Raw genomic sequence first — 16,043 nt, 5'->3', positions numbered from 1 at the left:
CAAAGTAACATGTTCATGGCATTTGGCAAAGATGTAGAGTGTTAGTCCAAATATCACTAAAACCAATCTTACCCCAATTGGCCAAAGGGGGGCGCTATATCATTTTGAGCAGTTTGTGAAACGCTTAAACCCATTAGGATTTTTTTTTTTGCAATTTGCATGAAACATTCTACACACAATCTAAGGACCTTTATCTAATATGCCTATGAAGTGCACACACACAAAAAAATAAAAAATAATAATGAATATAGCTGCAAGCAGCGATAAAGTGGCCAAAGCCAAAAACACCTCAAATCATGAACACAGCCTGCAATGGGTGTGAAATCTTGCAAGCACATTCCCAATAGGTCAAGGAACAGATACCACCCTTCTTACATTGGCCTGTTATAGCGCCACCAGCGGGTCAACTTTTGCACAACACATTTTTCGAACAAAATGGACCAATCTTTGACGTCAGTAACGTCAAAGAGAGCACTGCCTGCGATCTTGACATTTTGTACTTTTATAGCCATTGTTTTCCGGCTTGAAGCGAGCCCACAATTGTTTCGAAGGAACAATATTTTTCTAGTGACAATATCTAACCGTCATATCAAGTTCTCCTCAAAACTTCGGTTCCTTTCTACTCCTACATACTTAGACAGAAAATGAAAATAAAAACATCAATGTGTTCAGCTTACAGTGGCGAAGTGTGCTATTATTTTTTACAGCAATCGGCCAAATGGTGGCGCTGTAGGAAGCCTTTGAAAGTGCGAACTTTGAACAGATAGAGCTCATGCTCTGTTATACGTACAGTCATGAAACCTGTATACACCTATGCGTCTCCTCATGCCGAACAACTTTTACGCTCTGACTTTTGACCTCTGACCTTTAGATCCCCCAGAATTTTGAATTATATAAAAAACAGTAAAAATCTATCTCCTCCTGGGATTTTTGCGTTACGCGCACAAAACTTTTTTCACATGAACTTTGGACCAATACGGTCAGATTAATCAACCAGATTTTTTTTAAAGTGAAATATAATTTTTTAATAATTTAATCAATATTGCGGTTTTATGCAAATTATTCTTCGGCCTCTAAATCATACATGCAAAGTTACACGTTCATGGCATTTGGCAAATATGTGGAAGGTTAGTCAAAGTATCACTGAAACCAATTTTATTCCAATCGGCCAAAGGGGGGCGCTATAAGAAGCGTTTGAAAATTCAAACTTCAAACGGGCATAAGTCATGACTCGTTTCGTTTGAAGACATGCAACTTGTTACACGCGTGCTTTGACTCAAGCGGAAGACATCTGTGTCGTTGTTAAGTAAGCTCCGCCCTTCAATTTTCCGCCATTTTGAGCAGTTTGTAAAACGCGTAAACCCGCTTTTATTCTGGAATTTTCGCTCCACGTGCACAAAACCTTTTTTACGTGAACTTTGGACCGATATCTAAAGATCTGTCAGATCGGATTTCTTTAAAATTGAAACATGCTTTTTTAAATAAATTCAATGAATATTGCAGTTTTATGCAAATTATTCTTCTGCCTCTAAATCATACATGCAAAGTAACATGTTCACGGCATTTGGCAAAGATGTAGAGTGTTAGTCCAAATATCACTAAAACCAATCTTACCCCAATTGGCCAAAGGGGGGCGCTATATCATTTTGAGCAGTTTGTGAAACGCTTAAACCCGTTAGGATTTTTTTTTTTGCAATTTGCATGAAACATTCTACACACAATCTAAGGACCTTTATCTAATATGCCTATGAAGTGCACACACACAAAAAATAATAATAATAATGAATATAGCTGCAAGCAGCGATAAAGTGGCCAAAGCCAAAAACACCTCAAATCATGAACAAAGCCTGCAATGTGCGTGAAATCTTACAAGCACATTCCCAATAGGTCAAGGAACAGATACCACCCTTCTTACATTGGCCTGTTATAGCGCCACCAGCGGGTCAACTTTTGCACAACACATTTTTGGAACAAAATGGACCAATCTTTGACGTCAGTAACGTCAAAGAGAGCACTGCCTGCGATCTTGACATTTTGTACTTTTATAGCCATTGTTTTCTGGCTTGAAGCGAGCCCACAATTGTTTCGAAGGAACAATATTTTTCTAGTTTATTTATTTATTTATCTAGTAAGTAGACGGGATTTTCGGTTCCTTTCTACTCCTACATACTTAGTGAGAAAATGAAAATAAAAATATCAATGTGTTCAGCTTACAGTGGGGAAGTGTGCTATTACTTTTTACAGCAATCGGCCAAATGGTGGCGCTGTAGGAAGCCTTCGAAAGTACGATCTTTGAACAGGTATAGCTCATGCTGTGTTATACATACAGCCATGAAACCTGTATACACGTATGCGTCTCCTCATGCCGAACAACTTTTACCCTCTGACTTTTGACCTCTGACCTTTAGGTCTCCCACAATTTTGAATTATATGAAATACAGTAAAAATCTATCTCCTCCTGGGATTTTTGAGTTAAGCGCACAAAACTTTTTTCACATGGACTTTGGACCAATACCTATACAGTCTATGTGGTGAGAAGTTTGTACGTTAAACCATTAATTTTTAATAATTCAATTCATATTGCGGTTTTATGCAAATTATTATTCTGCCTCTAAATCAAACATGCAAAGTGTTACTTTCATGGCATTTGGCAAACATGTAGAGGGTTAGTCCAAATATCCCTGAAACCAATCTTATTCCAATTGGCCAAAGGGGGGCGCTATACGAAGCGTTTGAAAATTCAAACTTCAAACGGACATAAGTCTTGACTCGTTTCGTTTGAAGACATGCAACTTGTTACACGCGTGCTTTGACTCAAGCGGAAGACATCTGTGTCGTTGTTAAGTAAGCTCCGCCCTTTAATTTTCCGCCATTTTGAGCAGTTTGTAAAACGCGTAAACCGCTTTTATTCTGGAATTTTCGCGTCACGTGCACAAAACTTTTTTTACGTGAACTTTGGACCGATATCTAAAGATCTGTCAGATCAGATTTCTTTAACATTGAAACATGCTTTTTTAAATAATTCAAACAATATTGCATTTTTATGCAAATTATTCTTCTGCCTCTAAAACATACATGCAAAGTCACATTTTCATGACAAAATAGTGTAGAGGGTTAGTTCAAATATCACTGAAACCAATCTTACCCCAAATGGCCAAAGGGGGGCGCTATATAATTTTGAGCAGTTTGTAAAACGCTTAAACCCGTTTTTATTCCAGGATTTTTTTTGCAATTTGCATGAAACATTCTACACGCAATCTAAGGACCTTTATCTAACATGCCTATGAAGTGCACACAAAAAAATTATAAAATAATAATAATAAATATAGCTGCAAGCAGCGATAAAGTGTCCAAAGCCAAAAACACCTCAAATCATGAACACAGCCTGGGATGTGCGTGAAATCTTGCAAGCACATTCCCAATAGGTCAAGGAACAGATACCAACCTTCTCACATTGGCCTGTTATAGCGCCACCAGCGGGTCAACCTTTGCACAACACATTTTTGGAACAAAATGGACCAATCTTTGACGTCAGTAACGTCAAAGAGAGCAATGCCTGCGATCTTGACATTTTGTGCTTTTATAGCCATTGTTTTCTGGCTTGAAGCGAGCCCACAATTGTTTCGAAGGAACAATATTTTTCTAGTTTATCTATCAGTCAGTCAGTCAGTCAGTCAGACAGTAGACGGGAACTTCGGTTCCTTTCTACTCCTACATACTTAGTGAGAAAATGAAAATAAAAACATCAATGTGTTCAGTTTACAGTGGCGAAGTGCGCTATTATTTTTTATAGCAATCGGCCAATTGGTGGCGCTGCACGAAGCCTTCGAAAGTGCGAACTTTGAACAGGTATAGCTCATGCTGTGTTATACATACAGCCATGAAACCTGTATACACTTATGCGTCTCCTCATGCCGAACAACTTTTACCCTCTAACTTTTGACCTCTGACCTTTAGGTCTCCCACAATTCGGAATTATATGAAAAACAGTAAAAATCTATCTCCTCCTGGGATTTTCGCGTTACGCGCATGAAACTTTTTCACATGAACTTTGGACCAATACGTTCAGATTGATCAACCAGATTTTTTTTAAAGTGAAATATAATTTTTTAATAATTCAATCAACATTGCGGTTTTATGCAAATTATTCTTCGGCCTCTAAATCATACATGCAAAGTTACACGTTCATGGCATTTGGCAAAGATGTGGAGGGTTAGTCAAAGTATCACTGAAACCAATTTTATTCCAATCGGCCAAAGGGGGGCGCTATACGAAGCGTTTGAAAATTCAAACTTCAAACGGGCATAAGTCATGACTCGTTTTGTTTGAAGACATGCAACTTGTTACACGCGTGCTTTGACTCGAGCGGAAGACATCTGTGTCGTTGTTAAGTAAGCTCCGCCCTTCGATTTTCCGCCATATTGAGCAGTTTGTAAAACGCGTAAACCCGCTTTTATTCTGGAATTTTCGCTCCACGTGCACAAAACATTTTTTACGTGAACTTTGGACCGATATCTAAAGATCTGTCAGATCGGATTTCTTTAAAATTGAAACATGCTTTTTTAAATAAATTCAATGAATATTGCAGTTTTATGCAAATTATTCTTCTGCCTCTAAATCATACATGCAAAGTAACATATTCATGGCATTTGGCAAAGATGTAGAGTGTTAGTCCAAATATCACTAAAACCAATCTTACCCCAATTGGCCAAAGGGGGGCGCTATATCATTTTGAGCAGTTTGTGAAACGCTTAAACCCGTTGGGATTTGCATGAAACATTCTACACACAATCTAAGGACCTTTATCTAATATGCCTATGAAGTGCACACACACAAAAAAATTATAATAATGAATATAGCTGCAAGCAGCGATAAAGTGGCCAAAGCCAAAAACACCTCAAATCATGAACACAGCCTGCAATGTGCGTGAAATCTTGCAAGCACATTCCCAATAGGTCAAGGAACAGATACCACCCTTCTTACATTGGCCTGTTATAGCGCCACCAGCGGGTCAACTTTTGCACAACACATTTTTGGAACAAAATGGACCAATCGTTGACGTCAGTAACGTCAAAGAGAGCACTGCCTGCGATCTTGACATTTTGTACTTTTATAGCCATTGTTTTCTGGCTTGAAGCGAGCCCACAATTGTTTCGAAGGAACAATATTTTTCTAGTTGTGGGCTCGCCTGGAAGGCGAGCACACGTATGTTATCTTCATTATTTATTTATAGCTATATGTGTATCTCCTCAAAACTTTGGCGCGCTTCATCTCTTAAACGCTTACACCTTTCAACACCATTCAAATTTTTATGTGTTCAGCTTACTGAGGACACGTGTGCTTGTACTTTTGGTTTTGAAATGTTTTGTAGTTTAATTATAAAAAAATAAAAATGTTTAACTTTAAGCACCCAATGCATTTCCAATGGGTTTAGTAGAGTGGAGAGAAGGATAATAGACCCATGTTTATGTTAAGGCGCTGTGGCTGCAGTGTTCACACTTCAGATATGCTATCTATATCATTGCGTTCACACAGGTCTGCTCTCTGATTTGATCCAAATGTCTAAGCTGTGTGATGTATAAAACTATAGTTATAGTTAAAACTATAAATAAATGTCCCTCTCCACTCTACTGATTACACAGCTGTGATCAAGAATCAAGTCCGGGCGATGGGATGTAAATCCCATAGCCATATATCCTAGAGCCCGCAGGGACAGTCAGCCATATTAGTGGTTGTTGTTGGTTGTCAGGGAGATATCAAAACCAATGCATTTCCAAGTCAGATCCACAAACACAATAAAAGCCATGCTCCACTCCTCAGTCTGGAGTGGCCACATAGAAGAACGCCTTGGTTATAGACATAGTGGAGGACAGATGTGATCTGGGATTGTTAGCCTACAGTATATGCACTCAATATACTCCACTACAGTTGGAGTCCATTTGACAGTTGCTGGTTCCCAAACACAGAATCAAAAATGTAGATCTAGAACACATAGAATATGTACAGTACAGTAAGGTTCAGTAGAGTACAGTAAAAGTACAGTAAGGTTCAGTAGAGTACAGTAAAGTACAGTAAGGTACAGAAAGGTACAGTACAGAAAGGTACAGTAGAGTACAGTACAGTAAGGTACAGTAAAGTACAATACAGTACAGTAAGGTACAGTAGAGTACAGTAAAGTACAATAAAGTACAGTAAAGTAGAATAAAGTACAGTAAGGTACAGTGGAGTACAGTAAAGTACAGTAGAGTACAGTAAAGTACAGTATAGTAAGGTACAGTAGAGTACAGTACAGTAAGGTACAGTACGGTACAGTAGAGTACAGTATAGTATAGTACAGTAAGGTACAGTACAGTACAGTACAGTAAGGTACAGTAGAGTACAGTACAGTAAGGTACAGTAGAGTACAGTAAAGTACAGTAAGTTACAGTAGAATACAGTAAAGTACAGTACAGTAGAGTACAGTAAAGTACAGTAAGTTACAGTACAGTACAGTACAGTACAGTACAGTACAGTACAGTACAGTACAGTAAGGTGCAGTACAGTATAGTAAGGTACAGTGCAATACTGTAAGGTACTGTACCTTACAGTACCTTAAAGTATCCTATTTGTTGGGTTGGAATCGAGCCCACACTGTTTCGAAGGAACAGTATTTCTAGTTAGTGTGGTTGCCCAACAGGGCAACACACTATAGTTCTAGGGAAACTTTATTGACCTCTAGTGTAACCTTTTTTTCGGCGCGAATCTCCTCCCACAGTTTTTGCGCCACTCACTCGCGCCATATGTCAAATCGACCGGCTTGATCGGGAATAGTGTGCTATTACTTTTCTAAGAGAAAAGTTGTATAGTTTAATTGATATTAATTTATTAGTGAATTAATTTTCCCCATTGACTTATAATGGGAATCGAAAAAACTCACATTCAATTATTTTTCCCTCGCAAACCATAGGGTCTACAGTTTCAAAACTTGGAGAGGAGATTCATAATAATTGTAAGAATTAATTTAAAAAAAATTACATCAGTCGGCCACATGGTGGCGCTATAACAGCCCACTATACGTTTTGGCCTGTAACTCTTGAACCGTAGGTCGGAAAATTAAAATTATTTTTTCCCTGGATTCCTTGGGTCATGACGCATCTCCCCATATAGGCCACGCCCATTTGCGTCAGGATAGATTTTCCGCCATTTTGAATTTTCTTCAAAACACACTTTTTGCTCCTTTTCCCACATATTTTCTCCAAATGTCACAAAAATCGGTACACAAGATCTCTGAACCCACGCGATAAACATATTCAAGCGATATTTCGATAGTCCATACCGTTCGTCCGGAACACGCTTCCGAAGTTAGCGAGAGGGGCCCGTTTTGCCAAAAATAGCCATAAATCAAAAACGAAACATCCAGTCAACACCAAATTTTAACCACAAGTTGCGGGTGGGATATTCAACAAATCCCCAAAAGCATTTCCACTTCGACCCTTAGGGGGCGCCACAAACGCACAAAACGTAACCGTTTCAGGCCAAAACGCGTTTTTCAGGGGGAACAACCCTCTCAAAACGAAACACAAATGATCTCGGGAGCGACATGACAACGTAAAATCGCCTTTATAATACAAGTGTGGGGAAAGCATAGCCCTATATTGACAGGCTACCGCCACCTTTTTGTAATGGTCAGTCAGTGTGCCATGTCAAGATAGATTTTAATGACATGCCATCAAACATTCATATTTTGATTTGCAGGACATTGTTAGGACGATGATTAGACTACATTAATCCACCTCTTTACCAAAGCCCCCCAATCAGAGTTCAGAGTTTTAATGCATGTAGAATTTTATGCAGATTATGTACTCTATACAAAGTATTTTCAACATCACACAATATCAAATCATATTGTGCTAATCTCAAAAGATTAAGGTTCAGAAAGGTTGCTTTGTATGAATTTTGATATCTATTAAACCAACTGTTCCACTGAAATACTGCACAAGATAAACCATTTTCCTGGGGTCCCGCCAGCACACCCCACAACTCGCGTCCAGGTGAGTCAGGCAACCACACTCGCAATTTCCCAAATTGCACATTTTCTAGTTTATATACTATACTATACTAGTCAGTATCTCCTCAATACTTTGGCGCGCTTCATCTCTTAAACGCTTACACCTTTCAACACCATTCAAATTTTTATGTGTTCAGCTTACTGAGGACAAGTGTGCTTGTATTTTTGGTTTTGAAATGTTTTGTAGTATAAATATAAAAAAATAAAAATGTTTAACTTTAAGCACCCAATGCATTTCCAATGGGTCCCCAGAGTGGAGAGAAGGATAATAGACCCATGTTTATGTTAAGGCGCTGTGGCTGCAGTGTTCACACTTCAGATATGCTATCTATATCATTGCGTTCACACAGGTCTGCTCTCTGATTTGATCCAAATGTCTAAGCTGTGTGATGTATAAAACTATAGTTATAGTTAAAACTATAAATAAATGTCCCTCTCCACTCTACTGATTACACAGCTGTGATCAAGAATCAAGTCCGGGCGATGGGATGTAAATCCCATAGCCATATATCCTAGAGCCCGCAGGGACAGTCAGCCATATTAGTGGTTGTTGTTGGTTGTCAGGGAGATATCAAAACCAATGCATTTCCAAGTCAGATCCACAAACACAATAAAAGCCATGCTCCACTCCTCAGTCTGGAGTGGCCACATAGAAGAACGCCTTGGTTATAGACATAGTGGAGGACATATGTGATCTGGGATTGTTAGCCTACAGTATATGCACTCAATATACTCCACTACAGTTGGAGTCCATTTGACAGTTGCTGGTTCCCAAACACAGAATCAAAAATGTAGATCTAGAACACATATAATATGTACAGTACAGTAAGGTTCAGTAGAGTACAGTAAAAGTACAGTAAGGTTCAGTAGAGTACAGTAAAGTACAGTAAGGTACAGAAAGGTACAGTACAGAAAGGTACAGTAGAGTACAGTACAGTAAGGTACAGTAAAGTACAATACAGTACAGTAAGGTACAGTAGAGTACAGTAAAGTACAATAAAGTACAGTAAAGTAGAATAAAGTACAGTAAGGTACAGTGGAGTACAGTAAAGTACAGTAGAGTACAGTAAAGTACAGTATAGTAAGGTACAGTAGAGTACAGTACAGTAAGGTACAGTACGGTACAGTAGAGTACAGTATAGTATAGTACAGTAAGGTACAGTACAGTACAGTAAGGTACAGTAGAGTACAGTACAGTAAGGTACAGTAGAGTACAGTAAAGTACAGTAAGTTACAGTAGAATACAGTAAAGTACAGTACAGTAGAGTACAGTAAAGTACAGTAAGTTACAGTACAGTACAGTACAGTACAGTAAGGTGCAGTACAGTATAGTAAGGTACAGTACAATACTGTAAGGTACTGTACCTTACAGTACCTTAAAGTATCCTATTTGTTGGGTTGGAACCGAGCCCACACTGTTTCGAAGGAACAGTATTTCTAGTTTGTTTTTGTTATCGTTGCTATTGCTGCGACAACGTTGAGGAACCAAAACCAAAGAATTTGAATGGTGTGCTCGTTTCTCGATACTGTGAATTATATCCTCTCTATCGGGTGGAAACCTCACTATGTCCAAAACTGTTCCTGTTACTAATTCAAAAGTAGCAAAAGTAGCAGATCTACACCCTCAAAACATGTCGCTTTGTGTAGCGTTTCAAGCTTGTAGATCTGCTACTTTTGATGCTTTTGTGCACTGTAGTATAATCAAGTAGGGCAGGGGTCTTCAACAGGGGGTCCGGGACCCCTAGGGTGTCCTCGGAGTTACTACAGGGGGTCCTCCAAATCTTCCAATCCTTTTTATATTAACCACTTGAACCCTAGCGTCCATATTCTGAGAACTTTAGCCAAAAATAGCAGATCTACAAGCTCGTAGATCGGCTATTTTTGGCAGAGAGGTTTGGTGTAGAGGGGAAAAAGGGCAGACCAAGTAGAGAGTGAAAGGTCAAGTTTATTAAGTATTGACGGTTCAAGTATTTAAATATCTGAAATTAACATGAATCCAAAACACACTGATGACTGTGCTGCCAAACGATGAAACTATACAGAATCTATGAAAAGGTTGTGGGGGTCCCTGCTTCATTTCTCTCTCAACTAAGGGGTCCTTGGCCTGAAAACGTTGAAGACCCCTGAAGTAGGGCAAAAAAAAAGGATGTAACAAAAGAAAATGTAATCTTGTATCTTGAATCTACAGTTGAAATACACCGAGCAACAACAGTCTATCATCATGACACAGCACTGCATTCAACATGATGCAAGGTATTTTCTATATTTAGAGATAACATAACATTACATCAGCTTGTGTGGGGTTGGTTAAAAGCATTCATGGTGAAGGTACATGACATGAACAGTGGAGACTCTGTAAGCAGCATGGTGAAGGAGGAGGCGGGGCCACCAGGGGCCCACGTGTTGTTTTTCTGGTTGCCTGGGAGACAAAGGCAGCATTTTTTAAATCCTCAGCCCGCCCTGCCCCCTCCTGTCTGAGCTGAGTGGCTGCAGCTGTCTGCTAATGCTGGCATTATTACTATCCCTTCCTTCCTTCCTTTCCTTCCTGCCTTCCTTCTTTCTTTTTCTTTCTTTCTTTCTTCAGGACCACATTGGAAATAAGTGTTTCATTACACTTAATGTGTAGATTGTGGGTTGAAGTTACTAAGTTGGAACTTGTATTTCTTTTACCAAAATAAAATGCATCACTCTTTCTTTCTTTCTTTCTTCCTTCCTTGTGTTTTCACTTTCTCTTCATTCCACTGTCCCCAACTGTGTACCCCCCACCCGACAACAATCAGGGACCAACGAAACCTGGGTAGGAACTGTGACTTGCCTCTGCCGTTCTGATAGCCAGTTTAAGAGTGTGATAGGCTGGCTAGATTGTGTCATTTCAGTGGCCCTTAAACACAGCTGGGTCATTGTGATAAAAAACATTCCCTGATTGTCACGTCACCAGCTCACCACACAAGAGCAGCAACTTCATGAAAAAGCTGTCCCAGAGATATGGTAATGAATGCACTGGAGTCAAATTATTACAGTATAGTTTAAATTTACTGTGATTCCCATGTAACTACTACTCAACAAACTGCTTATCCCAGCTTCTTTTGGTCAAAATGTTAACAGAAAAGTACAAATTAACCTAAACGAACATCATCATTTATAGGCCTACTAGGTTGCTCAACTCTCCAGATGAAGATTTTGTTGACACTTTTCAACTCAAGTGTGACGCTGTAGCCAGTTTCCAAATAAAACATTAACCCCCTTCCCACTATTTATTTACCATCAGCACAGATATTCTGTCCACAGCTGTCATTTAGTTCAGTGGTTCTCAACCTTTTTGGGCCGATACCCCCGTAAATAATCATATTTGAACTGGGGACCCACCCCAGCCGTGACAAGCACTTGGAATCATAGGAGTTGAGGCATTACATTTGGTTTGACTCGGTTCCACAGAAAAATATTGTGCAAATTATTGATTACTTTTCATGCAGTAATTCCCGTTCAGTTTAGTTCAGCGTTCAACTCAGATGAGCTGTGTGTCTTGTGCCTCCTCCCATATAAGAACAGCACACTTATAGTTGGGTCACGCGTACCACCGGCCAGGCCTGTCCTGTTTATTTGGATAGAGAACCATGCAGGTTCATGAACTCCTGTTCAGCGTTAAGCCCAGTTCAGGGGGCCAAAGATTCGCGACAAGCGTCCAAAATAGCAGGCCCACTACAAGCTCACGGAGAATTGCATCTGCAACATGCTGTGAGCTTGAAGGCCTGCTGTAGCATGATGGAGCATAAATGAAGCTATAGAACATTCGCAGAGAAAAATCACAGCGGTCTGAATGGCCATTTAAGCCGGGTTCAAACCAAAGATTCACAAAGGGCCGAAACCATCTTAAGCCAGATTTCTTTTATATATATATATATATATATATATATATATATATATATATATATATATTTTTTTTTTTTAATTTTATTGTATGACGGTGTGCCAGAAATAGCCAACATACAAGCTCACAACGCATCGCATCTGCACCGCGTTGTGAGCTTGTATGTCGGCTATTTCCGGCACGAGACATTGCCCTATGACGGGGCATAAATTAAGCGTTCTAATTGGGTCACACGTGTAGCCTGCCACAGACCCTGTTTATTTGGACAGAGCCAGGTTAATGGACTCCTGTCTAACACGAAGAGTTATGGAGAGAGAGGTTGGTTCAGAGTGCAGCTGGAATCCAGCCCATCTCTCTCTCCCTCTCTGTGGTGGAAAAAGTACTAAAATGTTTACTTAAAGTAAAAGTATCAATACTGCAATGTAGAAATATTCAGAGACAAGTAAAAGCCTGGAATTCAAAATGTACTTAAATTAGGCCAACAAAAGAATTGGTATAAAAATGTACTTAAAGAACCAAAAGTAGAAATTACATCTTTTGAAAATAGCAATACGTTGCATTGTGAACGTCTTGTAGATCAGTTATTTTCAAAAGGCTGAAATGTATATGGCTGAAGTGGGTTTTCTACCCACTTCATCTACAAAGTAGGCTAACTAATGTTTTCAAATGATTGTAACAGAGTCAGTACAATATTTACCTCTGAGATGTAGAAGTACTGAAAACTGGAAATAAAGTGAAAACAGTAAGTACAGTGCTTGAGTAAATGTACTTAAGTTACTTTAAACCACTGCTCTCTCTCTCGCTCTCTCCTGCAAGGGTCTCTATGCAACAGGTGCAAAACTAGTGTTTCATTCTTGCTGACGTGACATGACAAATGGCAAGATATAGCATGGCCAAAACACCACCCACATCTACACAACTATCTACTGTACACACACAAGCAGGACCAGTTGTTTTGGGGTCAATAGCTCCACTTCCTCCAAGGGATTTCAAAATACAGCATTAGACACTCATACTTTTACATGTAAAGGTATTTAAAAACAGAATAACAACACATAAGCCACTACTGTAGCAAAATATCAATTTATTGTTGTTATTATTATGATACTATGCTATTATTTCTATTATATTCTGAAATTGTATTTATTTATTTTATTGGGGTAATCTTTTATAATATATAATAAAAAGAAAAAAAAGAAAAACACATATTTGACTGGAGGCTTGATATCCCCAACCTGATTTGGGGGGGGGGGGGGTACACTAAAAGAGTTGAACCACCATATCATCGTATGTGCAGAGTAACAGACGAGAGAGAAACAACTGACCTCGGATCAGATGTTGCCTCTTCCTGAAGTAGGTGATCTTGGAGGTGTAGTCGTTGTACACGGAGTTCATGCCCACGCTGCGGTTCTCCAGCCAGTGCGCCGAGGCCACGCCGCGGCCAAGCACCCGCATAGAGCGGACCCGCGTGTCCCGGTTGAGCTCCAGAACCACCAGGCCCGTCACAGGCTCCCCGCTGCTGAACACCGCATCCTCCGGCCCGTCCAACTCCAACCTGAAGCTCTTTATGGCCCGGAATGCCATGATCCTTGTTATGACGATGATGCCTGGCTGGACAGGACAACAAAGTTTAAACATGCAGCTCTTTAAATTCTAACAAGGACAAGACCAGTGCTGTGTTCTAGATTTTTTTTGTGGGCAGACTCCAATTTTGCCCTCCGACACGCGCGCGCGTTCACCCTCCCACACCGAGCATGCGCGCTCGCCGAATGAAATTAACATCACTAATATATATATATATATATATATATATATATATATATATATATATATATATATATATATATATATATATATATATGCAAAACAGTCAAGTACATTGGTGTAGCCAAATGTATTATTCTTTGTTATTCTAAAGAAAACAGCAAGTGCACTTGCTGTTTTCTTTAGAATAACAATATTAAGCTGTGTTCATGAACACAGCTTAATATTGACAATGTCAATTCTAGTTTATGTAGGCTGTTGTCAAGTGGCGAGCACACTCTCTCAGAACAAGTTTGGCCACTTCAGTCATCAGCAAGGGTGGGCAATAGCCAGCAGTCAAGGCAGGCAACATTACGCTTGCTTGTCAATGTTCCCCCAGCAGCCCCCCTCCCATCTGACGATTCTGAGCGCATTTCTTGGACGTGTCGAGTGAGCAGACGCTATTCATATTGTTTTCTCCGACAGGCGACAGATACGTGCGTAGAACACAGCACTGGACAGTCACAAGACACGTTTGTAGCACAATTCAACAATTCGAAGCGAACTTTTTACACAAAACATTAAAATAAGCACAATTTAAAAGCATATGGGAATACAATACGAATTGTAATTAAACGGTTACGAGCACAGAAAATGAGAATAAGCCGAAGACGTGCGTTGCAGGAAAATATAGGCTACGATTAATTGCATGATAGTAACATTTGTTTCTTTATGCATTTGGTCAAAGTGTGTGCGTGCGTGTGCCACTCACCGCAGGCTCCGTTAGCAGCCTGTATGTATGTATGCATACACACACACAGAGGTCTCACTGTCTGCAGAAGGGCTGGTGTTTACTCCAGTCCAGACGCTATCGATGGAAGCCTTGCTTTATAAACTAGTCTATCTGCATCCCATAGCCCGGGGGGACGGTCGGTCGCTCGACGCTCGCACTCTGATTGGTTGTCATGCAGAAACTGTCTGGAGGATGCAATAGCCCTTATAACTATGCAATAGCCCCCTTCTTGTAGTCGGCATCCTTCCTCCAGATCCAAGGGCTATAATAACTATTGATTATCTTGGTAATTATTAACTTTTTGAATAATCAAGAAAAAAACGTTTATTTTTATTTATTTATTTGATCCTACCAAAGTAGAAGTAGGCCTATCCACCTGACTCTTTCCGCGGGAATTTACTGGAGAAATGCAAAAAAAAAAAAAAAAAATAGATGTTTTTAACGATAGACAAAATCGATGGATTTGATGAACATCATAAGAGCTATTTTAGACTTTGTTTTAACTCATAACATTGAATGACAGACAAATAAAACACAGTACTATGCAGAAAAAATAGGAAAAACAGTCGTAAATCGATGCAAAAATAACAATGTGAACAATGCGAATGTTCTATAGCTTCATTTATGCTCCATCATACAGCAGGCCTTCAAGCTCACAGCATGTTGCAGATGCAATTCTCCGTGAGCTTGTAGTGTTCCACATTTTAGCTGTATAGCAGGAGAACAAATTTGACCCTTTGTTTGAGCCGAATCTGGGTTGAACATGATCTGTGGAGCTGCCTCTGGTGGTACAGGGGTGTAGTGCATCTTGTTGTACACCAGGCCCATTGCAAGATGTTGTACTCTGTCACTGTGAGCCACCACACACTTGAAAAGTGATTAGCAGGACCCTAATTAGTTTGTTTTGTGCTGTTTGGAGCCTTGTTTTCAGGGCCTTTGAGGCATCGCGATACTATACGTGGACTCTATAGTCAAAGTGGGGCTGAATGAGTGCACTCGCTAGAATCTTCTGTTTATTGTTATTGACCAACAGGGCGATCCTCTCTAAAAAATAAAAAATAAACGAGTTTGACATCAACAGCTAAAATAATCACAGGATAAAATGAATTAGTTTAAGAGAATATTACAGACACACACACACACACACACACACACACACACACACACACACACACACACACGCACACACACACACACACACACACACACACACACACACACACACACACACACACGCATACTTTGTAAACCTTGTTCAATATAACAAATGTGGATTAGCTTCAATAGGCATATAGGCTACTTATTCATTAGCGTAATTTGTATAGGGTTGATGGGTTTCATAAACCCAAGGGGTCAACTGTGTTGAGTCTTTTAGTTAAATTAATTTTGTTTTCAATAAATATAAATAGCCACGCTACATATAAATGAATAGGCTATTATATGTATTTTGTCATTTCCAATATATTAGGAGTCTCTAATCTCCCAATCTGGCTAGCCATCGTCAAGGAAAAGTTAGGTCGCTCTTTGCAGAAGTCTGTAATCGAGAGACTACTAATCTCCTAATACTATATGGGCCCCCCTCGCATGTGTGT

At 39.6% G+C, this 16,043-nt stretch overlaps 1 protein-coding gene across 2 annotated transcripts in view; it reads right to left on the bottom strand.

The window, feature by feature from the left end:
* LOC308291976 (arrestin domain-containing protein 2-like) overlaps nt 1-14,516 on the bottom strand; it is a 33,656-nt gene extending 19,140 nt beyond the window's left edge. Inside the window, exons 1-2 of one of the 2 annotated variants that reach the window (XM_080734157.1) lie at nt 14,431-14,516; nt 13,241-13,522 (exon numbers count right to left, since the gene is read on the bottom strand). In XM_080734157.1, the coding sequence (XP_080590283.1) occupies nt 13,241-13,522; nt 14,431-14,467 (319 nt within the window). In that variant the 5' untranslated portion in view covers nt 14,468-14,516. Of the gene's footprint in view, nt 1-13,240; nt 13,527-14,430 lie in introns of both variants that reach the window. The other variant, XM_080734158.1, reaches the window with a different exon arrangement.
* Nucleotides 14,517-16,043: the final 1,527 nt, after the last annotated feature.

Source organism: Nannobrachium achirus (genome assembly GCF_963921795.1).
Source record: "Nannobrachium achirus genome assembly, chromosome: 1".
Classification (NCBI taxonomy): Eukaryota; Metazoa; Chordata; class Actinopteri; order Myctophiformes; family Myctophidae; genus Nannobrachium; species Nannobrachium achirus.
Note: the sequence above shows the minus strand (reverse complement) of the source record. Positions and strands in the feature narration are given on the sequence as shown.